Source organism: Myotis nattereri (assembly GCF_964212035.1).
Source record: "Myotis nattereri genome assembly, chromosome: 12".
NCBI lineage: Eukaryota > Metazoa > Chordata > Mammalia > Chiroptera > Vespertilionidae > Myotis > Myotis nattereri.
Window position 1 is genome coordinate 67,841,613 of NC_138087.1, and position 25,852 is coordinate 67,867,464.

The 25,852-nt window shown below is 36.8% G+C and overlaps 2 protein-coding genes across 2 annotated transcripts in view; one reads left to right on the top strand and one right to left on the bottom strand.

Moving 5' to 3' along the window:
* The first annotated feature begins 686 nt into the window (after positions 1-686).
* RAB14 (RAB14, member RAS oncogene family) lies at positions 687-23,537 on the top strand. The gene is made up of 8 exons (XM_081104292.1): positions 687-943; positions 8,971-9,029; positions 10,623-10,676; positions 12,002-12,179; positions 16,207-16,273; positions 18,727-18,814; positions 19,135-19,165; positions 21,275-23,537. The coding sequence occupies exons 2-8, from the start codon at positions 8,978-8,980 to the stop codon at positions 21,450-21,452; spliced, it is 648 nt and encodes a 215-aa protein (XP_080960418.1). The 5' UTR covers positions 687-943; positions 8,971-8,977; the 3' UTR covers positions 21,453-23,537.
* A 585-nt stretch (positions 23,538-24,122) lies between these two features.
* CNTRL (centriolin) overlaps positions 24,123-25,852 on the bottom strand; it is a 76,960-nt gene continuing 75,230 nt past the window's right edge. Inside the window, exon 45 of the mRNA XM_081104291.1 lies at positions 24,123-25,675. The gene's annotated coding sequence lies outside the window, so the exon portion shown is untranslated. The remainder of the gene's footprint in view (positions 25,676-25,852) is intronic.

Here is a 25,852-nt window from a genome sequence, read left to right on the forward strand (position 1 = left end):
TTGGACAAGTGACTTGATCACTCTGAGCCTCAGTTTCTTTCTTTCTTTCTTTTTTTTTTTTTTTTTAAATATTTTATTGATTTTTTACAGAAAGGAAGGGAGAGGGATAGAGTTAGAAACATCAATGAGAGAGAAACATCGATCAGCCGCCTCCTGCACACCCCCAGCTGGGGATGTGCCTACAACCAAGGTACATGCCCTTGACAGGAATCGCACCCGGGACCTTTCAGTCCGCAGGCCGATGCTCTATCCACTGAGCCAAACCGGTCAGGGCCGGAGCCTCAGTTTCGTCATCGATAAAATGGGGATATGTACCTCCTGGGATTTTGGCCAGGGACCTCATGTACAGCGTTCCATAAATACATGTTGAATGAATGAATGCAGTAGCTGTGCGCTTAGTGTCCAGTAAGTGGTAGTTGCTGGCATTAAAAATAGTTAGAACCAGACGTACCTCACTCAACTTCTACACAGACCTGCTCAGTAAACTGCGCTTGCGCATGAGCGCTTTCTCCGCCCCCTCCAGCGTGAGGGCCAGTGGGCGGGCGTTCGCGGCAGCGCGACAAGTCAGGATGGGAGGACTGAGGAAGGGGCGTGGCTTATCCGGCTGGGCCGGGCCACTCTCTTCCGGGCTCCGCCAGCTGCGCGCGCATCCCTCTCCCCCTTCTTTTGTGGTCCGGCCCATTGCGAGGGTGACAGGAAACCCTGTGCAGGGAGCGCCGCCATCTTGGACCTGCCCGAGGAAGATCCTGAGGGATCCCCAGGAGCAGTCGCCGCTGCCACCGCTACTGCCGCTAGCGCGTCTGCACCTCCTCGTCCAACCCGCTACCCGCCGGGGCCTGGGCCGACCGCCCCCGCCCTTTTCGGCTGCGCCCGCACTCTTCTTCCTCGCCCTGACGCCCCCCCTCCCGCCCGGAAAGCTGCCCAGCCACCAGCAACCCCCCAGGTAACCCAGGCCTTCCGCAGTGTCCGTCCGTCCGAGGCCTCTTCGCCTGGCTCGCGGAGGCCAAGAGTGGGGACGACGGCGATCCGGGGCCGCGGGCGGGCGGGGCCGCGGGACAGGCCCTGTCAGGCCGCAGCGAACCCGGGGTCGCGGTGGGCGCCGTGGGGCCCTGTCTGCCGGGACTCCCATGCGGGGGCGAGTGTGGCCCTGCGCTGCGCCCGCCGAAGCCTCGGGTCCTCCCCGCCCGGTGGAGAGGCCTGTGGGGAAGGGTGTGTTCGGCCTCGCCTCCTCGGCCGCACCGGGCAGACCGGCCTCCGCAGGCCCTGCTCCCCTTGCTGCCGTTCCCGGCGGCTGCGGACCACCCCCGCGGTGTTGATCCGCGCGAGCCGCGCCAGGCAGCCCACGAGCCCCAGACGTGGCAGTCCCCGTCCCGTAGGCCGCGTCTGGCCCGGAGTACCAAAGGCAGCACGCCGGCATCTTGGACTGCCGCCGGTGTCCTTGTCGGTGTGGGTGGACTGCCCGGCCTCGGGCTGGAGAAGAGGGTCTGTGCTTGGGAGGCTGTGGTTTGGGCGAGTCCCCGGAAGGCCCAGGACATCCTCTCAGGCCCCGAGCCCAGATGGGATCCAGAAATGATGAAGACGACCAAAAGTTTTGGCGTTTCTAGGACTGAAAAGAAGGAACAGGCGTTGTTCGGCTCGTTTGCACTTTCCTGTGTGCCAGGCACAGATTTGGGTGTCTTCGCACTTCACGTAGCTGTTGGTGATAAGCCGCGTTCTCTCCGTTTTACAAGCGAGGAAACTGAGGCTTGAAGGTGTGCTGTGGCCGGTGAAGGCCGGTGCGTGCACACTGGCCTCTCCCTCCCCGGGGCGGGGGCGCACTGCGGTGAGTTAGGCCAGGGTCGCAGACCTGACCATTGATTGACGAGGCAGCGTCGGATGACAGTGGCTTCTCCTTTGTAACCCAAAGTCTTGTCGTGTCAGCCACTACACTGCCAGCCCTTATTCTCACAATTCCAGGGGTGAGAGGGCTGGATTTCCATTTTACATTTGAAGAAAAAAATGGGGTTCTCCAGAGAGCAAGGGCTTTCCTGGTGGCCCGACGGCGGTGTCAGAGCCCCGATTCTAACTCTTGCAGATTATTGCTCATTTCAGTACTATCACAGCTTCCTTTTATTTAGATGTGGTTATTAAGGACACACTTAACCTTGCACTAATTCAGCTCCCACTCCTCCTTCCCCCCAGACTTTCCAAAAATTTTCCTCAAGGTTTCTGCGTGGGCACTGTTACTGGTCATGCCTTGGCGCATGTCATGTGTAATGTGCTTTGACTTCTAGTGAGTGACCATAAGCAAGTTACTTATAACCTTTCAGACTCAGTGCCCTTATCTATACAGGGGATAATGGTGCCTACATTTTTGAGCTGTTGTGAGGATTAAATGTGATTAAAAACCCTTAGCTCGTTGCTTGGCATACAGTTAGTGCCCCGTTGCCAGGCTTGTACTGAGTGTTGAATATTTGTTGAATAAAAGAGAGGAGCATGACTTCGGAGAGCTAGCTGTAGGTTTTGACCTGGGCCTTAATCTTAGCTTTCCGCTTAGTAGTACTAGCATATGATCACGGATGTATCACTTCTCTGAGCTAGTTTCCTTATCTGTAAAATGAGTTTTTAGGATTAGAGATTACTTTAAAAGTAGCTGGCATATATTAGGCACTCAGTAAATGGCAGTTATTTAAAAGATGTAAAACTTTAGATTCTAAAAATTTCTTGGAATTAAAGCTACATTTTAAAAAGTTTTTGCTCTTTATGTTAAACTTTATGGCTGTGTGTGTCAGCCATTCAACAGAATTTGGGGTGCTTTTACAACTGATTTTTATCAGTATTAAGTATCTTTCCATAACTTTAGTAAGATATATTGTACTTCAAGTTAAAGCAAATAGAATATGTTGAAATAAGGGCTATTGAGAGATGCTTCATTTTTTTTAAAGGCTTGAAACATTTGTATGTGATTAAATGCCTATTATGGCTGGAGACAGCAATGCACAAATAGAGGTCTCAAAGATGGTCTACTTTACTTTTTAAATACTTTTATTCTAGACTATTTTAAACATGTACACTATAGAGTAGTATGTTAAGCCTTAATATACCTATCAGTCAATGTCACCAATAATCAGCAATTTTGTTTCACCTGTACCCTCTCCATCAAGTTATTTTGAAGCAAATCTTAGACATCATATTTCACTAGTAAAATTTTCACTATTACTAGTCCTCTTAACTGTAGTAGTAAGGGCAGGGTTTTTGTTTTCTCCTAAGTGCTTCTGTGCAGTGTTGGAGTACTTTATCTCCTGTTCATAGCATACCAGCATACCCTCAGTTACCTGAAACGGTCTTGCTATGAAGGAAATTCAAGTTTTTCTTATTCACATTATTGATTTGTATAAAAGCGTGTTAGCTTGTCAAAAGTGAGGTGTTGTGGGTTTTTGTTTGTTGTTTTTTTAGGTGAATTTCAGAGATTGCTTTATGGTTGAGGAAAGGAAATTGACCAATCATTTTGATTAGATTCGAGTATTAGAGTGACTCCTGAAGTTTTGTGTTCACTTGACTGACAAATCAAGTAGTAATCCACTTTACTGGGCCTATAAGCAAATCAAAGTGCTTCTGTTCTTGAGTTTCATGAAGGCAGAGACAATGTTGTTGTTTTTTGTTTTTTAAGCATTACTGTATTATCAGATCTAGCATGAGGCTTTGTGCTTAGTAGATGCTCAACAAAGATTTTTATATTGGAATCACAAAAGCAGCCTCTCTGGTGTTTTTAATAAGATACCTTGCATGTTAAAAAAAAAAAAAAATCTCAACAGTGAGGATTAGAATTTAAATAACCTGAAATGTTTAGTGGGTTGCTTTTCTCCTGTGTTGTCTTGAGTCAGTTATGTAAAAATTACACAAAAACATATATTCTAAGGAGTAGAATAAAATAGCTGTATAACAGTTGTGAAAGGATTAGTCAGACAGTGCATAAATTAACACAGTAAGAAGCCAGACTATAAAAACAACAACTGGAAATGTCATTGATTGTTGGGGTGTTTTTTGTTTATTTTTTTAGACTGATCATATGATTGACTTCCTATGTTCCCCAGATTATTGGTAAATGTGGAAGTTCTATTGGAAATATTATGAAAGGGAGTTCTTTTGTTTTGGCTTATTTTTAACTTGTTTTATATCAGAATTGCATATAAAATGCTTGAAAAATATTTAAGTCCTTTATTTTTTTTCTACTTTGAATATTTTAAAATAGTACATGCTCATTGTACTGTCAGTGCAGAGATGGATAAAGCAAGTTAATTTCTCTCTTCCCTTTTTCTGTTATCAGCCTGTGTGTTCATTTTTTACAATTTGATGTGTATTCTTCCGTATTATGTGCATGTAGGATTGAAGGGTATATGCTTGTTTAAAATGGGTTATGCTATTGCATCAAACTCTGTACCAGGCTTTTTTTTTTTTCAATCCACTTAAAATCATGGCTATTATTTCCTGGTTAATACATATATTTCTAAATGGTTTTTAAACTAGATGTGTATTGTTTCATAGTACAGATGTACTTTATTTAGGCATTTCCCTGTTGATAGTTTAGTTTGTTTCTAGGTGTGTTTTGTTTGTTTGCTGTAAAAATGCTGCATTAAATGCATTTGAACCTGTAACCTTGTGGACTGAAACTTTTATTTCTGTAGACTAATTTTAAGTGGGTTTCTTGGTCAAAGAATGATTTGGATTTTTTTGAGGGTCTTTTTTTTTTAAGATTTAAAAATATATACCGATTACTTCCCAAAAATGTTGTGGCTGTTCAGACTTCCACAAGCAAAGTGTATGAAAGTGCCTAACTTCATATCTGTACCTGCACATTTCAAAACTGGTCATTTATATGTCTGTATATTTTATTTGAAAAGATGTCTGATTCAGTATATGAAAACCGTGCAGTTCTATATCTGTCACAATTATGATTATGTTTAATGTCCATTTAATAACCATTTAGATCTATATGTATTGGCCTGGGAAAACATTCATAATTTCTTTTAAGTGAAAAAAGCATGTTGAAGCATTTTATGCAATAGCAAACTCCATTTAAAAAATGTACTTCTCACCTTAACAGTGGTCTGTTTTATGTTAAAGAGATGAGGTTGCAAAATCCTGTTAAAGCAATATGAAGCATAGTTAATATTTAAAACAGGCCACACAACAATTATGTGTTTAATTATGCATTTAGTAAACATTTCTCTTGATAGCCAGGAAGTTTTGAGCTAAATTTTACATGCACAGATAGTAAAACTATTACCTTAATTTTTTAGTATAATTATCCTCCATCTTTCTCTAATTTTGAGTTTTTGCTTTTCTTTTATCAGTCTACATATTTATGTACCTTCAATAAGCTACCTTAAAGAAAGAAAATCAGGTTCTTTGGAACTAGGTCTGAAATCAAGTTCCAGCTCTGCCATTTACTAACTTTGTAACACTGGCCAAATGCGTATTTCTTCAAACTTCTGTTTATTCAGTTTTACATAGACATAATAATGATTTTGCAGAGTTGTGAGAATTAACTAAGAATTGTGTAAGATAATATAAGGAAAAATGCAGATCATCATATGGTATACTCTCAACAAATGTTATTTCCATTCAGAAACTTTTTAAAGTAAATATAATACGAATTATTATTACTAGTATTATCATTTATCCATACCTATAAGTCCTGATTACAGTGCATCCCCTAAATGTAATCATTTAATACTGTTAATTCAGAATATTAAATCAGAACCAAGTGAGTGGACTGAGAAAGATTTGTGTCCCGATGTACCACTATAGGGCTTCATAGATGTACTCAGCAGGCATATCTTATAACTGTGGAGGAGGGATGATGGTGTTGTGGTTAAACACAAAAGTCAAAACAGTCTAAGTTTAATGGAGTGTGTGACCTGGGCATGTTACTTGCCTGTTTGGTCTTTCCTCATCTGCAAAATGAGGGCTATTGTCACTATTTTATAAGGATGGTAGTAAGACTTAAGTGGGATTGCACATTCCTGGCATATATTAAATGCCCAGTAAGTGATAACTGTAAAAATTGTGTTTGTTATTAGTTTACAAGTTGTTCATATATTTAATGATACCTGTCGTCTGAATGTACTGCTCTTTTTTCCCTAAAGAAATCAAAGACATTAAACATGATCTATATGATTTGAACTTTATTCAAATGCTTTTTGTAAAACCTGAAAGTGCATTTTAATAATACTAGTGGTTGTGCACAAGTTATAGAATATTACCAAGGTTTTTTAATTAGTGGAGATTATAGTATTGAGAAAGTTGGACTCATGTTTTCAGAGCATTTGAACTAGATTAACATTTCTAATGCCCTTTTTTTTTTTTACTTTTGAATAAGTGAAGCAAAGGCACCCCTTAATAGGGAAAAAACTTTTTTCCCCCTTCCAAAGCTGGTTGCTAGTTACAAATATATTTCTCATCACTTTTAACAGTGGTTAGTTTCATGTTTAAGAAATGAGGTTGGGGAATCCTTGCTTTAAGCACTGTTAAATATTTAATATGCAACGTACAGATCATGTATCATAGAAATGTACACTTGAAACCTATATGATCTTATTAGCCAATGTCACCCCAATAAATTTAATAAAAGAAAAATAAAAAAATAAAAGAGGCCACTTGAATATAGTTCTACTGCAAATACATAATTTTGAGTGAATGCTATCAATAAACTATAGGAATATATTTAAACCTAGTTAGTATCTTACCTTAGAGTAAGAAAGGGAGAACCTGTTGTATTAGTAGCTACAGTGCTAGATATTTTCTGCTTTCCTTACCTACTGAAATGAGTATATTTGAGTCATTTTTCTTTAACTCTGCTTTCAGGGTTTTTATTTTAATTTTTCAGAAACTTGAACTAGAAAATTATGTGGTGAAGTAGAGACAGCAAAGGTATTAGATATAAAATAATCATTCTTTTTTATTTGGAAATAGTTGATAGCAATTAATGCTTGGTAATTTTAAAAAACATTTTCCAGATGAGTCATCTTAGTAGATGTTTGATTAATGAATACTTGTGTGATAATTAGCTAGTATACAAATTAGTATGACTAGAATTGGGTTATAATTTCATTATTAGCTTTTAGAGCATTTCAAGTAGAAATTGATATTGTTAGAGGCCATAGCTTTAACATAAAATAGAAGGAAGCAAAGTATGTACAGCTACAACTTTCAATAAGAACAGGGAGAAAAGAAACAGGAAAATCAGAAGGGGAAGAACATGAGAGAAACAGTAAGCTAAAGGTTACTAAATTATTATTTTCCCCCAAGTTTGAATGGGGGAAAGAAGAGTTAAAAATTACTTAGAAGAAAAGCATCTGGAAGGAGTGTAAGTTGAGACGTTATAATCTTTAAATACCATTTTTATTGAGAGAGGTTATTTTTTTTCTTTGTGTTTGGGATCTTGTTCAGAGATCTAGTGAATAATTCAGACCAATTTTTGCCTCAGGACCAAGTTCATTTTTAAAAATGTTGAGCCCCCAGTGTCTGAAAAAAAGGGAATTAGTTAGGGTGATGATCAGAATCAGAGTTAATCTAACTAGAAAAAAACCCCTTTCCTAAAAGAACTGGTTAAGGGAGTTTTCTGTGATGTCAAAGACTGATTATAAATGTGTTAAAACAAGTCAAGCTGGAATGGGTAGCAGGGCCTCCACTTTTGTTGAATGTAATTCCTACAACTAGGAGAGACTATATTGTGTGAAATGATTGTCCAGTAATTTATAACTTTCTCTTCTCTGATAACAATAATTCATTTATTTTACATATATACTTTTCAATAGGTTATATAGAAATTTTATTTGAAATACATGTTTCAGTTCTTCAGTCATACCAAATGTATAGCTTAGGTAATGTGACAGTTGGCCAAAACAGTAAAAACCAGATTAAAAAAATTACTGGAAATTCAAATTTTTTAAAATGAAGGTTAAACCTTCATATATATAAAGAATTTTTATCTTTGCTTAAACTGAAAACTGGTTTGAGAATAATTTTATTGGAAGTTATTACCAGTATTAGAATTCATCTCTTCTCTAGCACCTAACAGTGTCTGACACATTCAAAGCGTTCATTTGAATAAATTGGAGTTGTTTTTTAACTTATTAAAAGTAGGAGAGAAATTAGAATTCTTTAGGGTAAGTCTATCTGAAGTTATGGAATGGGCTGTGATCTTTTGAAATATATTCTGATATATAAACTTGCAAAGTTTACAACCACAAGTAATATTTTATGCCATTATTTCTCTCAGCTCCTAAAATAGTACATAGCAGACATTTGATATATTATTGATCTTTAAATCCTACATTAGGTTGAACTGTATGAAATTGCCAATGATTGACTTTTTAAATCTACAAGAACAGTTTCATATGGTTCAATATAAATCTGACATTAATTTGGTTTGGAAATAATGATTTGCTCTTTCTTTGGATACTATTCTAACCATTAATTTATAGTGGAATAAAAAAGTTACATTGTGTTTATAAGTTAGTGGTTACTTAAAAAAAAAAGATTCTGTTTTAAAAATCAGCAAGTTCTGAACAAGTAGGCCATCAGTAAGTCACTTGACCAGTAATAGGGATGGATCTTAAAGAGGAGAAGAGGACTATTTATAATGATAGTTAATTCAAATTTATAAATATTTCCTTGTTTAACGTTTTCCAGAATAACATTTGTTATTAAATATTTCCTAATGTGAAATATTAGAATTGTTTTGATATAATGGTTTCTTATATTTCCATTGATAATACATGAGAATGTTAAAAGCAGTGTTCATTCATGAAAATTTGTGCATTTGATCAATTTGGGAAATGTAGTTTTATTCCAAATTACTATAACCAACATTTTGTTTATAATCAGTGTGCTTTATTTTATGTACCTTTAAAGGATAGCAATTATCAGCTTGAATAACTTATGTATACTTTTCTACTGAAGTAACACAGTTTTCTTTGTTTTTAGTGCCACCATGGCAACTGCACCATACAACTACTCTTACATCTTTAAATATATTATTATTGGTAAGTTTATTTAACTTACACTCTTGTTCTCCAAAGAAGGTTAATATACAAAATATTTATATACTAATACTTAACGTACCACTCCAGAAGAAGTGGATGACTTTCTCAGTGCAAAATTCAAACTCCTTTGAGATTTATAGTTGCATTAACAATGGACTCTTTGCTTTGTGGCTCTGGATACTTTTGTAGAACAGTGTATCTTGGTCGAAGTGATCTTGATTGTTCTTGGGGGAAACCTGAAAGCTTGTTAATACTGGAAAATAAATTAATTTCTTAGGAGTGCTGATACATTCCAAAAATATCATAAAACCACTCAGAGCCCAATTTTTGGATTCCAAACATTGATTCAGAACAATTGTGTAATACACATAAAATATAATATTGATGGTTTTTCCCTTAAGTTTCAAGACGATTTTACTCAAATTGAAAGACCATGCTGTTTATCCAAATATAGTTGTAAGAGCACAGTTGAAAGTACATATACTTTTCAGTTAATTCTTCACATGAGAACAGTTTGGTTTTTAATGTTGATCTTAAGTAACTATAGTGGAATGCTTCCTTCACCAAAGGTTAAATTGCTGTAGTACAGAGGTGATACTTGTTCTATTATGGTTTTCATGTAGTGTATATTCTTTTGTGGAATTTTGCAAAAAAAACAAAATTTGAGATAAGATAGGATCTAGTGAATCAAGCTTCGAAAACTCATTTCTGCTTATTATATGCTGCTGCCCTATTTGTCACTCCTAGGAGTCTGTTGCTTTTATGCATGGTTAAGAGAAAGAACAATATTAAACTTTGAATCAGCTCAAACTAAAAAATACGATTAGAACAATTTCTCTGTTAAAAAAGCACTTTCAGCCCTAACCGGTTTGGCTCAGTGGATAGAGCGTGGGCCTGCAGAATTGAAGGGTCCCAGGTTCAATTACGGTCAAGGGCATGCACCTTGGTTGCAGGCACATCCTCAGTAGGGGGTGTGCAGGAGGCAGCTGATCGATGTTTCTCTCTCATCGATGTTTCTAACTCTCTATCCCTCTCCCTTCCTCTCTGTAAAAAATCAATAATATATATATGTTTTTAAAAAAGCACTTTATGCCCTGACCAGTGTTTTTCAGTGGTTAGAGCATTGGCCTGCTGACCCAAGGATCTTGGGTTCGATTCCTGGTCAAGGGCATGTAGCTGGGTTGCAGGTTGGATCCCAGGCCCAGGAGGCACTCAATTCATGTGTCTCTCTCACATTCTTGTCCCTCCCTCCTACCCTTCCTCCCTCTCTCAAGATCAGTGAAAAAAATATTATCTGGTGAGGATTAACAACAACAAAAAATTTAAAAAACAACCCGCACTTTCCAACTGGTGGCTAGTAACATAATTTATAACCAGACTCTATTACTGCCGAAAGTTGGGAATAGTGAATTTGTACATCTCAGTGAAAACTGACCTGTAGGATTTTAAAAGTCATTATAAATTAGGGAAATGCAACTTTTCTAAGTGTCTAAGAAATTTGTGATATTTTAAGGGGTATAGCAGTTATTGTATATAATTATGAGTGTAAAATTGAGAAATGTAATTGCCACTTGAAACTTTTTTTTTAAACAGGGGACATGGGAGTAGGAAAATCTTGCTTGCTTCATCAATTTACAGAAAAAAAATGTAAGTTTAAAATGTAAGGTGAAATATTAGTTAATTATTTATTGTCACTTTTCTACCTTTTAAAGTGTCATTTTCAGTGTACTCGATGCATTTGAACATATGCACTTTTGTCTTTAAGGAATGAGTCTATTTTTAAATAGGTGCAGATAAAATGAAATATGCCGACATATACAATGTTAATTTTTATATATCATATATAATTTGATTCACTTGAGACATTTTTATGGTAAAACTTAATTTTTAAAAATGTATACTGTAATGTCAAATTTAAATCTTTTTATTCTCAGACTTTCATTATAGAAATTATCTTATTACGGGAATTTTGCTGCACGTATCATTTGTTAACTATATAATAATAGATTGGAAATACTTAAAATGGAATCTTACCTGCATTGATGACTTGATTAAGATTCAAAGTACAACTCTGACTTGGGTGGTATGGGAGGGGTCATTTTATTTTATGTAACTAATAGGCAAATATAGTTGAAATTGTTTCCATATAGTTGAAATAATTTCTGTGGCTTTTTTTTCATAATACAATATTTTATGAAGTATCCATTGGTCTGTGTATTCTTGTACCAGAGAATAGTAGGTTTAGATTTCCAGCAGTCTTATTATAAGGACTAATAAATTTGTTCTATTGGATTAGACATATATAACTTGCCAATATAGAACTATAAACATATATTAAATGTGGTGATTTTCTTTGAGATATTGGTATATTTTCCAGGATAAAAATTTGGTTGACTAATCTTAGAGTTCTAAGACCATTGATTGATTTGTTATATGTAAGGATTGTCCGAGGGTTAAATAATACAACATTGGTATTTTTAAAAGCTTATTATAATCTTTATTTTTAAATTTAAAATATTTATTATCTAGTCCTTTACAGAAGTTTTCTGACCCCTGTTCTAGTCCATGTCAATGACTTCTTCTGGGTTTTTGCTGGTTTATCGAGGCCGGGTGCACGAATTCGTGCATGGGTGGGGTTCCTCGACTTGGCCAGTGTTTGGAGCTGATTGGGGCCGGCCAGGCTGAGGTACCACAGGAGATTGGCTGTGGGAGTGCACTGACCACCAGGGGGAAGCTCCTGTGTTGAGCATCTTCCCCCTGGTGGTCAGTGTGCGTCATAGCTACTGGCCGCCCAGTCATAAAGTTCGCATAGGCTTTTATATATAGAGATATGCAAGCTTTAGTCTGTTTATAGCCTATAAGCAGTACTAAGTCATTTGATTATCCAGTGGATTTTTTCCTCCTCACTGGTATTAATTTGAAACTCTCTTGAAGTTGGGATGTTATATTATATTTCTTTTCCTCCCTAACAGTTATGGCCGATTGTCCTCACACAATTGGTGTTGAATTTGGTACAAGAATAATTGAAGTTAGTGGCCAAAAAATCAAACTGCAGATATGGGATACAGCAGGACAGGAGAGGTTTAGGGCTGTTACACGAAGCTACTACAGAGGAGCTGCAGGAGCGCTTATGGTGTATGATATCACTAGGTAAGAAATTAACTTTTCCTTCATACTAGGAAAAAAATATACTTTAGGCAGTATGGTTTCTTTTTTATTGATTTAAATATTTCTTAGTTTATAATTGTGTGTCTATAAATGTGCTTACTTGGGTTTTATGGTTTCTTCTCTAAATTACTGTTAAAGACTTGACATAATGTGTTGATTTCCTTTGCTGAAAGTGGGTATGACTGAAGAAAAACTTTAGGAGATGCTGGTGGAGCTGACAGAAGAATACTATTCTGAAAAGCAGCATCAGTTGAATTATTTGAGGTGAAATAATATTTTATACCAAACTTTGTTCTTTTCACTTCAGTAGAAAGCAATCAAGTCTTGAGGAGTTAGCCTCTAGTGTTAAAGTTTACACTTCTTCAAAATAAGGCCAAGCAAGAAATTACGTAGTTTTGCTAATCCAACATGATAGATTATGAAAAGTTCTTACACTTGCATATGAAGGTGTTTGAGCATTTAATTAAATTATTTTTTGTCCTAAAATGGACTGAAGTGGCTTATAGTACTTTAGGCAGTGAGATTAAATTTATTTCAAATTAACTATTTCTGGAAAGTCAAAGCACTTTATACAAAGTAACAAAATTGGACCGTGGGTATTTGACTTTGGAAAACATGGAAAATTATGCCACTTCATTAAACTCTGTCTACTATAAGTTAGAAAATGAACTGAATCACCTTTCACATTAATGCAAAGTGTCAGTCTAAAGCATTATGACTCTGACTTTGGGTGGTGGGGTAGGAACCAGTGAGTGGGACCAAGTGATAATTAGACTTTCAAGCATATTTTCCTTTGGGAAATGCTTTTTGCTGTTTCCTAGGCTTGGATGATTTCAGGCTTAAAACAGAGTGAAACAACCTTAATGGCTCTATATAGCCAAGCAGAGATCAGTAAGTAGTTTTGTGGAAAGACTATTTAAAAACTTGGCCATCTGTACAGGACATCTTTTTATGAGAGATGCATTCCCAAAGACTTCACATAATTAAAAACTCCATGAATTGATATAAAATTTAATATTGTTATATGTGCTTACAGTATATCAATGTATAGAGTGGTAGTTTGTCTTTTTGGTGTATGTGTCTTATTCCCCCAGCTTTATAGAGACATAATTGACATATAACATTGTATAAGGCATATAGTGTGATTTGATGCATATATGCTTTGCTTTTAAACTTACCTTTTAAGCATAGTAAATGCTTTTGGTATGTGTGTCTGTTTAAGTTATCAAAAGTACTTCTGCTAGAAACAATCCACATGTCCATCTCTAATGAATGTATGGGTGAATAGATGTGGTATATGCATACAATGGAATAAAATTCAATCATTAGAAGGAAAGAAACACTGATACATGCTATTCAGTGGCTGAACCTAGAAAACATTTTGCTAAGTGAAAGAAGCCAGAAACAAAGGCCACATGTATGATTCCATTTATATGAAATACCCGTACTAGGCCAATGTGTAGAGACAAAGGAGATTGCTAGAGGATGGGGAGTGAGTGCTAATGGGTATGGGGTTTCTTTTTTTCATGATGAAAATGTTCTGAAATTAGCAAGTAGTGATCATTGCACAGCTTTGTGAATATTTTTGAGACCACTATATTGTATACCTTAAAAGGTTGAGCTTTATAGTATGTTCATTATATCCCAATAAAACTGTTTACTGGTAAAAGTACTTTAGGCTTTAGATAGGTATTTTCTTGACTCAGTGATACTTCACAGTGACATTGATGTTGCAACCATGACAGTATTTCCTACCCTTCCCCCACCCAGATTTTTTTCTAATAAATCCCTGACATTTTGCAAACTTAGAAGTTCCTGCTTTAATAATACTTTTATTCTTGGCATTAACTCTGATCGTTACAGGGTACATTCCTAAATTGATAGCATAGCTTATCATGGTAGTTTGTATGGCTCTATCAATTGTTTGATATATCTAACATCCATGACAAAGTTAGGGATATTTTAGCACTTTTTTTTTTTTTTTTTAGCTCTAATACCACCACGTAATGAATATTTGGATGATGCTGTATTTATAGATTTGAAATTATGATTGTGAATTTTAAATTAATGAAACAATTACCAGATCAATGAACAGAAGTTATATGGTACATGTAAATAATATGGTTTTCATAATCTTGATACCACTTACAAAGGATGTGTAGATTTTTCTTTTTACTAAAGTGGTGCCAGTTTGTAATTCACTGTTTCTGTCAGCGTTGACAATTTAATATTCATCAAAATCAGTATAAATGTTTTGGAGCTGTGTTATTTAAGGTTTTATGCATGAAGTAAGATACATTTTTTGTGTAAAAGCAAGAAATGCTGGTACTACAAATATTGAGCAGTGATAAAGCTTGTGCTTTTAAAAAATATTTGACTATTAAAATTTTTAAAACACTGGGAAAGTTTTTATTTATGTGGCTTTTTTGTACATTTAAGTGGTAATTTGTGTATATGATATAGCACAGTAAAAATAGAGTCTGAGCAAGGAGTTCCTTTCAGTTCCACTAGGAAAGAATTAAATGTTTTGAATATTGAATTTCAAATGAGCGCTGGCAACTGGATATTATGGAATATACTGTTCACAGGGCCAAACTGGAAACACTTTGAGGACTCAGTGTGTAAAGGTCCTAGGCCGGGCTCTGAAACCGTTTAAATCGTGGTGGGCTTCTGTTTCCCCACCTGTCAAATGAGTAAGACGGATTAACGTTCTGTGAATCTGTATAAATCAAAAACATTTTTAACCTTTAAAATTTTTATTATTTTGACCCCTTTGGTAATGTCTGATTAATGTTATACTCCATAATATTGTAAGTTATTTGGGCTTGCTTGCTCTTTCAGGGCTTTCTTGGCTAGTGCAAATGAGCCTATGAATTTTTAAACTCTTGCTTGTAGAAAGTGGACAAAGAGGGCAGTTTGAATCCCAGAATGATTTAGCTGTTGATGAATAAGAGTACAGAGTTAGGATAAACTCACATTCTGATATCTGGGGACTTGAATTTCTAGTGACATGTATTCAGTGCCTTTTTTTTAAAGCCAGTTTTTATTTTTTGTTAATCCTCTCCCAAGGATATATTTTCCAATTGATTTTTAGAGAGAGTGAAAGGGAGGGACAGAGAGAGGAAGGGAGGAAGAGAGTGAGAGAAACAAACATCGATGTGAGAGAGACATCGATTGGTTGCCTCCTGGGGCCTGAGATCCAACCTGCAACCCAGGTATGTGCCCTTGACCATAAATTGACCCCAAGACCATTTGGTCAGCAGGCCAATGCTCTAACCACTGAACATACCAGCCAGGGCTTTAAAGCCAGTTTTTATGCTCTTATAATTAGCTTATTCTTTAAGAAAAGGTGGATTTTAATTTTTAAATTTTCAAATACAGTTGACATAACAATATTAGTTTCAGGTGTACAACATAGTGATTAGACCAGTGGTTCTCAACCTTCTGGCCCTTTAAATACAGTTCCTCATGTTGTGGTGACCCCCAACCATAAAATTATTTTCGTTGCTACTTCATAACTGTAATGTTGCTACTGTTCTGAATCGTAATGTAAATATCTAATATGCAGGATGGTCTTAGGCGACCCCTGTGAAAGGGTCGTTCGACCACCAAAGGGGTCACGACCCACAGGTTGAGAACTGCTGCATTAGACCTTTCTATAATTTAAAAGGTTATCACCTCAATTTGTCTAGTACCCATCTGACACCATACAATTATTAGAATATGTATTCCCCATTCTGTACTTTATATCCTCATGACTGTTTTTATAGATGGCAATTTGTACATTTAATCCCTTCCCTAGAAAGGTGAATTTTATACCAGTGTATTGTATGTGTTTGCATTCTATAACTGTTGTTCTTTAGGGTTACAATCTAGTCAAAGCAAAAATACTTTTTTAGGATCTGTTGATTAAAGTCTATATTTTAAGTACTTATTGAAGTTTCCTTTTTTTCCTGCTGAAATGGCAATTATATGTGGCAGTCATAAATGTAAACTTTAAATTTTGCAGAAGAAGTACGTATAACCACTTAAGCAGCTGGTTGACAGATGCAAGGAATCTCACCAATCCAAATACTGTAAGTTAAACGATATCTAAGATCTAAGCTAACCCCAAAAGGAAAGCCATTTGCTAGCGGGATTTTTGTATTTGAGTACTAAGAATGAGAATCTTTATTTTATTCTTAAATTAATTGAAGAAAACATTTTTAAAAAAATATATTTTATTGATTTTTTACAGAGAGGAAGGGAGAGAGATAGAGAGTTAGACACATAGATCAGCTGCCTCCTGCACATCCCCCACTGGGGAAGTGCCCACAACCCAGGTACATGCCCTTGACCGGAATCGAACCTGGGACCTTTCGGTCTGCAGGCCGACGCTCTATCCACTGAGCCAGACCGGTTTCGGCTTAACATTTTTTTCCAGTACTAATTACCACAGGTCTCACATTTTATATTTGGTGTTTATTCATGTTTGTGGTTGAAAAAAAAGTTATGAATGGATGGTGATCTCATGTCAGGTAGAGACTATGAAATCTGAAACTACCACTTTAAAAGGGATTTGCATTAGTTTCATAAAATGTTACCATTAGAGGAACCTGGGCAAAGTGTAGATCTCTCTGCATTATTTCTTACAACTACATGTGAATCTACAATTATCTCAATAAATTTCAATTAAAAGTAAAGAGTTCTTCATGCTTTAAAAAATTGCTTCTTAGACTGAGAAGATACTGAGATTTTTTTAGAAGCCAAGTCACCATACTGGACTCTGTAGTATAAACTAAAGATAAATTTGGATCCTTGGCCCACAAAATGTTATAGTCTAGCAAGGAGATTACCTATGGGAATACAAATAACTGTGCTATAAAAAGCAGAATGAAATGTGAGTTAGAATAGAGTGACTGGTGTGCTGATGGGAGCCCAGGATGAGCAGTGGCATCTGGAGAAATCAGCTTTAGAGAGGCGGTAGGGGGTTTGAGCTGGGATTTCAGGGATTTTAGTAGATGCTGTTGAGGTTATTTCAGGGCCAAGTAAGGAAAGGCAGAGGTGTGACTAACTCTGAACTTCTCCAGAACAAGGCCTGTGTCTCACTTAGCTTTGTACCCCAGCACCTAGCAGAGGCCCAGTTCAATAAATATGTAATCAGTGGTAACACTGGCTTTTATCAGGGAACAACAATTTAATTATATTGAGAGTCAGTTAACATGGTTTGCCTATTATGACGGGGACTGTGCCTAGAACTTTCATAGCCATCATTACATTATACTCACTGTAAGTGTACAAACAAACCTATAGGTTGACTGAAGTAGGTTGTTATACTACTTAACTATCCTCAATTACATTCAGATTAAAAGTTTATTGGACACCAGTTTTTGGAAGTGGGAGGGTTGTATTTTCACATGAAAAGAAGTTAATGGTTGTGGAAATTCCTTTTAGTTGAAACCATCCATTTCTAAAGTATCCATACCTGGATTAGCACATCTGTTTGGAAGGGGGAGAGTGGGTTTGTTAGTTGGTGTCAAATTATAGGCAGAAACAGTCTACTCATAAATCTGCTCCCCCCCCAAAAAAAACAACAACAACAAACCAACAAAATAAAACCCACCTATTTCCCAAGACAAAACACTTATTCTTAGAACTTTTCGGAGCTGCCTTTAACTTTGGCCTAACTTCCACTTGTATAAAATGATTCCAAAGTGGATATAGTTGTATGATAGTTTGCCTTGGATTTGAATTCATTGCATATGTGTTTCTACTGACCTCAATGAATAGACATTCGTTATCAGTTGCTACAAACTTAGTCCTGCCAAGGATAATGTGGGGTAGGAGGACACATTTGTCTGAAGTTTATAGTTTGAGTGTTAAACCTGGGTTCTAATGTCCCTTACCACTAACTGACCTTTAACAAGTCTCTGCCTTATTTGAGCCTTAATTTCTTTACCAGTAGCCTGAAGGAGTTGAATTAGTAGTTTGTAAACTTTTTGAGGGTCCCAAAAACTTGAAAATCTGATGAAAGCCACAAACTTCCTCTTCAGGAACTGTCCTTGTTTACAACATTTTGTTTCATTCTGTGCTTTCACAGATCCCCTGGAGCTTGTCCATGGACACTTAGTAATCTTAAGTAGATAAATCATAATCTTTGGCCTAGTCCAGGTGTGCCTCATGGGCTATTTTGTGTTTGAATGGCTCGTAAGCTAAGAGTGTTTTTCATAGTTTTAAACAATTGTCGAAAACAAAACAAAGAAGCATATATAAAGAAATCATAACATGGGACTCAAAAACCTGGAATATATCCTCTCTGCCTATTACAGAAAGTTTATGAACCCCTTGCCTAGAAGATTGCTGAGAATCCATCTTAATACTAATGGCTTCATGATTCTATAGTCCTGTCTGGTGGATAATTGCTAGTACTACTTTTTCTTATTAGGCCCACATGTTTTTTTCTATTAAGATTTTTTGATTTCAGAATTTTTATGGTTGATTTAAGTTGGTTGCTTTGTTTTAAGATGTCTTTCTTTTGGTCACACATTAGGTAATAATTCTCATAGGAAATAAAGCAGATTTGGAGGCACAGAGAGATGTTACTTATGAAGAAGCCAAACAGTTCGCTGAAGAAAATGGTGGGTTTAAGACATTTAATGGCTTTTTTGGGAGGGTCACCCTTGGGAGAATTCCTAAGGATTTTGATCCTGCAAATTATTTAACAATTATTTTTTGATGCAAACTATTCAAATTTCAAGGATGAGGAAATTGCAAAATGTGTTTGAGAATTCATGAGTTGGGAGGAGGAGTACTATTATTCCCTCCATTTTACATTTATATTCTTTCATAAAATATTGAAAACTGATGGGAAGCTTTAACTTTTATTCAGATGTTGCTAAAGAGAATGTCCTTGTGAGGTAATTTGAAATGTCCTAATCAGTCTGAAATTTACTTTTAGGCTTATTGTTCCTTGAAGCAAGTGCAAAAACGTAAGTATGGCTAAAATTAGATAATTTTCAAATACATTCAAATTTCTCAAATAGAACATAGATATGAAAAAATGTATAGTGTATATATACAGTTGACCCATAAACAACATGGATGTGAACTGCATGATTCCAATCATGAGGATTTAAAAAAATATGTATGTTTTTATTGATTTTTAGAGAGAGGGGAAAGGGAGAGGGATAGAGAGATAGAAACATGAATGAGAGAAACATCATGGATCGGCGGCTTCCTGTATGCCCCCTATTGGGGATCAAACCTGCAACCTGGGCATATGCCCTGACCAGAACTGGTGACCTCTTGATTCATGGGTCAACACTCAACTACTGAGCCACATCTGCTGGGCCATATTAGGATTTTTTTTTTAAATATATTTTTATTTCTGAGAGGAAGGGAGAGGGAGGGATAGATAGAAACATCGATGATGAGAATCATTGATTGGCTGCTCCCTGCACGCCCCCTTCCGGGGATCAAGCCCACAACCTGGGCATGTGCCCTTGACCGGAATGGAACCCAGGACCCTTCAGACCACAGGCTGTATCCACTAGCCAAACCAGCTAGGGCCATTTGAGGATTTTTTAAATTGACCTGTGCAGTTCAATTGGCTGGCACAGTTGAAAACCACCTAATTCAAGGGACAACTCCATCATTGGGAATTTGCATGTTCAGAGCAGATTTTTGATTGCGAGGAAGTCGGTGCCCCAACCCCCCTCACGTTGTTCCAGGGTCACCTGTACATAAAATGTATGATACATAAATACCTAATGCTTATGGCTAGAGGAACAGTAAGCAATCTTTTGCTTCCTATTTGACATTTCAAAATAATATTTGTTACTTTACCTAAAAGATTCTACCTCGATTGCCCACTGGTAAGCCATGTTAATAAATGAAATTGTGTAAACATTTCAAGTGTTTGACTTTCACAACTGAGGTTGAGTTTTGCATCTTGGACTCAAGCTTGGTCAACCTACTTAATACTTCTGATCATGGTAAAAAGCATGAGTTAAGGAAATACTCAATGTCTAAGGGTAATTAGAAGCATAATTAACATTTTCTAATTATTATCCCACTAGAGGCCCGGTACACAAAAATTTGTGTACTCAGGGGGATCCCTCAGCCTGGCCTGTGCCCTCTCGCAGTCTGGGACCCCTCGGGGATGTCCACCTGTTGGCTTAGGCCCACTCCCCAGGGGGTTGGGCCTAAGCTGGCAGTCAGACATCCCTCTGGCAGCCCGGGAGCCCTCGAGGGATGTCCACTTGCCAGCGGTGAGCAGGCCTAAGCTGCAGTCGGACATCCTTAGTACTGCTGAGGAGGTGGGAGAGGCTCCCACCACCACTGCTGTGCTGGCAGCCTTCAGCCTGGCTTGTGGTTGAGCAGAGCTCCCCCTGTGGGAGCGCACTGACCACCAAGGGGCAGTTCCTGCACTGAGTGTCTGCCCCCTGGTGGTCAGTGTGTGTCATAGTGACCAGTCATTCCCAGTTGTTCTACTGTTAGGGTCAATTTGCATATTAACCCTTTTATTATATAGGATGTCCATTATTGAACCCTGGGACTCTCATTATAATTATTTAAGCCAAAAATTCCTTGCATTGGTAAGAAGCTAGCTCCTTTTTTATTCATCTGTACTGTTAGTCCTAAGAGAATTGAACTGAAGTGTGAATATGGCTAAGCATGAATATGCCACCATCACATGATAAAACCAGTACAGTTCATGCTTGGCTAATCAGACTCTTCAGATCCAGGAATCATGTGTGCATGTTTGGAGATTTCATTTCTGGTAAAATATCATTACAGAAATGACCTATTTTAACTGTTATATATTAATATGTTAGCATTTTAATGACTAGAACACATACAGTTATCAAATAGGGTTTGTAGAAATAGCTCAGTACTGTGTTTATATGCTTTCCACAGAAAATATTTCCCCATGTTGTTCTCTTAGCTCAGTCTTCTGGTAATCTCTTATTAGATAACAGTGGCTAAGTTGAAGACATCATGGCAGTTGACTAAAGTTTAGCAAAAGGTCAGTGTATAATGTCTTATCTTTTGTAGAAAACTGTGGTTCTCGAATAAAGTTGTCAATTGCCTCTTAGGGGAGAGAACGTAGAAGATGCTTTCCTCGAGGCTGCCAAGAAAATCTATCAGAACATTCAGGATGGAAGCCTGGATCTGAATGCTGCCGAGTCTGGTGTACAGCACAAACCCTCAGCTCCGCAGGGAGGCAGGCTAACCAGTGAACCCCAACCCCAGAGAGAAGGCTGTGGCTGCTAGTGACCTCTTTGCTGTGGCTCTCATTTGACCTTTCACCTCTGTCTGTTGGAAGCAGTACTTTTTACTGCCTCGTTGTCTTCTGTACATCTTACTGGGTTTAATTAAAAAAACAAAAGAAAAAACAACTCTGTTTAAAAACAGTTTAACACAATACTAAACTGCTAAACAACTAGGTGTAATCAGGTTATCAAAAGCAAGTAATCTCTCCTGCATGGTAAATCTAGACTTTTTTTCCCCTTGATTGTCCTCATGTTAGGTATGTCACCAATACATGATTTAAACTGAGCACTGATGCTGGACTTCATGATTTTTACCCCTCCCTCTTTTTGGCAGGGCTTTGTCTCACTGTACGGTTTAATTTGATATCTTAAGCCTTTCTCCCCATCTTTAACTGTTCAAGTATGTCTGTTGTAACCAAGAAGTTTATTGCTGTGAAATGGCTTCTGGTGATAGAGAAGGGGTTCTATAACTGCTTTTGTTTTGTTTTTGTCAGATAAATTCCCTGTTGTGTGGGTGGCATTTTTCTTGAGGAGGTTTGCTTCTGTCTTAGCCTTGTACAGGGAAAATATCCACTTATCAGCTTCTCTCTTGTGCTTAATTAATAGCTTTATTTTTTTTTTTTTTTTACATTTTATCCTTTTCTCTTTAGCAGAAAGTAAATATGTATAAATTTTGAAGGAACTGAACTAACAATACATTCTGTGTATATTATTTTAATGAAGAAAATAAATTGATTACTGGCATTGGAACAGTATAAAATACCAGTTTGTACAGTAAGACCTATATGTGACCATGTTACTCCCTTCCATTTCACACAAGGAAATAGACACAACTGCAGTTCACAAGTAATACTGGCTCCACCCATTGGTGCTGGCAATTTGGGGACATTATGCTGTAAAGAGCTCCTAGCGTGAGAGGATTAACACTAGCTCATCTTTGTTCTTCTTTGCACTGTGGCTTACCTGCAGATTTTCTTAACTGTTCTTGTGCAATCAACAATGTGCAAACCTGCTTTTCTCTTTTTTGTAAACATTTTGCATTACAGGCTGCATTTCTTGCCTTACTGTATAGAAAAAGAAAAAAGGCTGGGTTTATTATTGCACATTTTAAGCTTTTATACCTTTATCTTCTTGGAATGGTTGAGATTCTGAACCATAGGTCTGCTGTTAAGGGATTTTAAATTGTGCATTTTTAACACTACAGTGAAATATTTTAAGATATCCCTTGTGTTCTTAAGTATGAAGTGCTATTTTTGGTCATGTTGGCATAAATTGTTTTATAAAAGGGAAAGTGTTTCTAACAGTGTTTCAATGTTTGTGCTGATACAAAGTAAGTTATTACTTGAGATGGTTTGGCCACTGAAGAATACAGTATTGCAAGGGAAACAATCTTATTTCTTTAGATAAGAAACTTAGGTTTTACCAAGTTCCTTACTTCTGTTGACTGATTTCTGAGGTTAAAGATCAGGCTGGGAATTCAGAAGTTATTGAAGTACAGGATAGGTAAACCTCGGTAGATTATATAAAATACACTCAGCTCAACTGCTGTGTTTAAAATACGCATTTTAAATCCCTCTTTACAGACACTAAAGTAAAAAAAATCCAACTTTCTAGGTTGTAAACATGGTAGTACCAGAGTATTGTATAGTCAACGTTAAATAAAAGCCAAAACTGGAATGTGCAGAAAATAGGACTTGGTTAATTTGGGGACTCATTTTTATTTGTCTTAAACTTTTTTAAAAAGAAGATTCCTGGAGTAGATTGGTATATTCTGTTAAAGACTTACAGTGATCCATTTTGCTCACACTGTTGCATCACAAGGGACTCACCCAGGGACCATGACCTGCCGGTGTGTGTATATATTTACAAAGATAAAACAAACCACCCATTGGGATATAAGGTAGCAATCACAAACTAAAGACCGTGGCTTGTTTAGGTGCAATACCCTGATTTCCAAAGTTAGTTACAGTGGGTCTTGTTTTGTGACAGGATTTATTCAGACTGCTGTACTCTTCATTTGATGTAACAAAATGCTATTAATCTGAATATTTGTAAATAAAGTACCTGTATCTAGATTAAATTAAAATTGTTTGTATTATTTTCTTAACTATGATAGGATTTCATATTTTCTTCAGGTAAACAATTATTTAGCATAAGTTGTCAGTTTTTGCAGAATTATCCTTATTTGTTGATAGAGAAGTCTAGTACATAGCATATAAATCCACATCACTGAGTTTTTATCTTTGTATTTAGATCACACTTGCAGTGTTTTTAGTCAACCTTTTTCAGTGTGAGATCAGCACATTCAGTGCCTGATGGTGTTCTCCCTTCACTGTACTTGGGGCCAAATTCTGTAATTTTCATGTTTAATTCCCTACAATAAACTTGGGTGCTCAAAAATAAAGGAGCAAATTGTCATATTGTAACATTCATGTGCCAGACATTGGCAAGTGCACTTTGGAGAGAATGTGAAATTCTTTTAATTTTTAATCCATGAGAGTTTACTGCTTATGTGGTCACCTGCTTCTCTGGGTTACTCATTGCCCTTGCACCTATGAGGGAGGAGGCCCTCCTGCTTAGTAATTGGTGCTTAGTACCTGACATTCCACAATGTTCAAGTATTTTCCATGGATAAGTATTTGATGCAATAACCTTGATTTTTTTTTTTTTTAGGGGGGGGGACTTGATGATACATAATACTAGTCAGAGGTAATAAACTTTCTTTGGAAAAAAGTTTTGGAACCAGGTGTTTGGCTTCATACACTAATTACCTCACTTCTTTTATTCCAGAAGACTCAAAGTTTTGAGAACTTGGTTGCCCACACAACTGTTTTAGGTATGATCTTTATTTGTGGTTGTGTGGTTCAGTTCACTACCCTTCAACAGAAGACTTAATGATTACCTTCCATTTCCTGTTTATTTGGGAATATAGAGAGGGTTCATGTGGTAGTTTAGAAAGAAGTTATTTTACCCTCACATACAGTACATGGATAAAACAAGAAAATGTGTCCCTGAAAGATTTCGACAACTGAATAGGCCAGGATTTTAAGCATTTTGTTAAGATTTGTGAAAATGAAACCAAGAAGAATGTAAGTACAAAAGATACTACCAAATCAATTTTTGTTTTGGAATTAGATGTCTTCTAGAACTTGCTATGTACTAGTAAATTTTATGTCACTTCCATTGTCTTCATTGTACTATATTTATCCCATATCTTAATGGTCCAGTTGTAGCCAAACAACTTTTTAGGAATATAAACCTAAGTGATGAGGATTACTGCACTGCTCTTCTGTATTGTAGAAACATGGCATAACTATGTGCTATGGATCAGAAGTTGTCTAGGGGGCCTAGAAAAGAGTCCTTGGAAATACTTTAAAACCTAATCTATTTCATGTGGTTTCATACTTCACTATCCCATGGGAATAATTCTGTTGCCAGCTGCTATTCTTATTTTTAGAGAAATAATGTATTTCTGTACCATGGAGTTGAGGCATTAGTTACAGTACTTCAAAATTTTTTAAGTCTGAACACAGTTTGAATGTACCCTGCCTGGGTCAGCTTCTCTACTTTTCCACCAAACTTTTGGTCGAGGAAAAGAACCTGAAATGTAATAGTTTTATAATGGGTATTTCAAAAGATGAAACATATTCTCTGATAGGTACAACATACTTCAACCTCCAAACAAATAGGAAACTATTTGAAAGATTGTCATTTCTTAGAATTAAGGTAATAATATGATAGCTTTATTGTATATCTGTGAAATGTAAAGTCAGACGATAGCCCACATTTATTTTACCTTTTATTTTCATACGAAAATAGATTTTTAAGCAAAATCCAAAAATAACCTTTGACACTGAATGAAGAGGGGCCTAAGTATATTTTTTTCTTTGTAACTAAAGATTTTATCGCTTTATAGATTCCAATTTGCAGTTACATTCAGCATTGGTTTTATAATAGCACATTTCAAAGATAAAAAATAAAAATGCTCAGCAATCTAGAACCCTGTTTTAATTTATACAACTGTTCCCATATGTGCACATGACTTACAAAAACCCTGGCCTTAATGGTTCAAGTGCGATAAACTACAGTAGAGTTCAGCATCTGAATTCACTGGATCTTGATAAAAACTAAGTGGCATTCCAACAATGAAGTTAGTGAGGTAGTGGAGGTCTTTCCTCAGATTTATGCAAGATAGTATTCCTCATCTGGCTGAACCATTTTTTCCTACAGTAAGACAAAGAAAGAAAGGATGAATTCTTGCAACAGTAAAAACAGGTCTTATATAAATTAACAGAACAAAGTGATACCATAAAGGCTAATAGGTAAAATACATATTTGAATACTTCTTTGGAAAAATATTTTAAAATGAAAGTTGAGAGGTTACTTTTCTTAAGATTATAA

Excerpts from the sequence above, each read along its gene's own strand:
- RAB14 (XM_081104292.1), top strand. The coding sequence starts at position 8,978 with ATGGCAACTGCACCATACAACTACTCTTACATCTTTAAATATATTATT. Across the intron at positions 9,030-10,622 it reads CTTTAAATATATTATTATTG|GGGACATGGGAGTAGGAAAA; the intron begins GTAAGTTTATTT and ends TTTTTTAAACAG. Across the intron at positions 19,166-21,274 it reads CTTGAAGCAAGTGCAAAAAC|GGGAGAGAACGTAGAAGATG; the intron begins GTAAGTATGGCT and ends ATTGCCTCTTAG.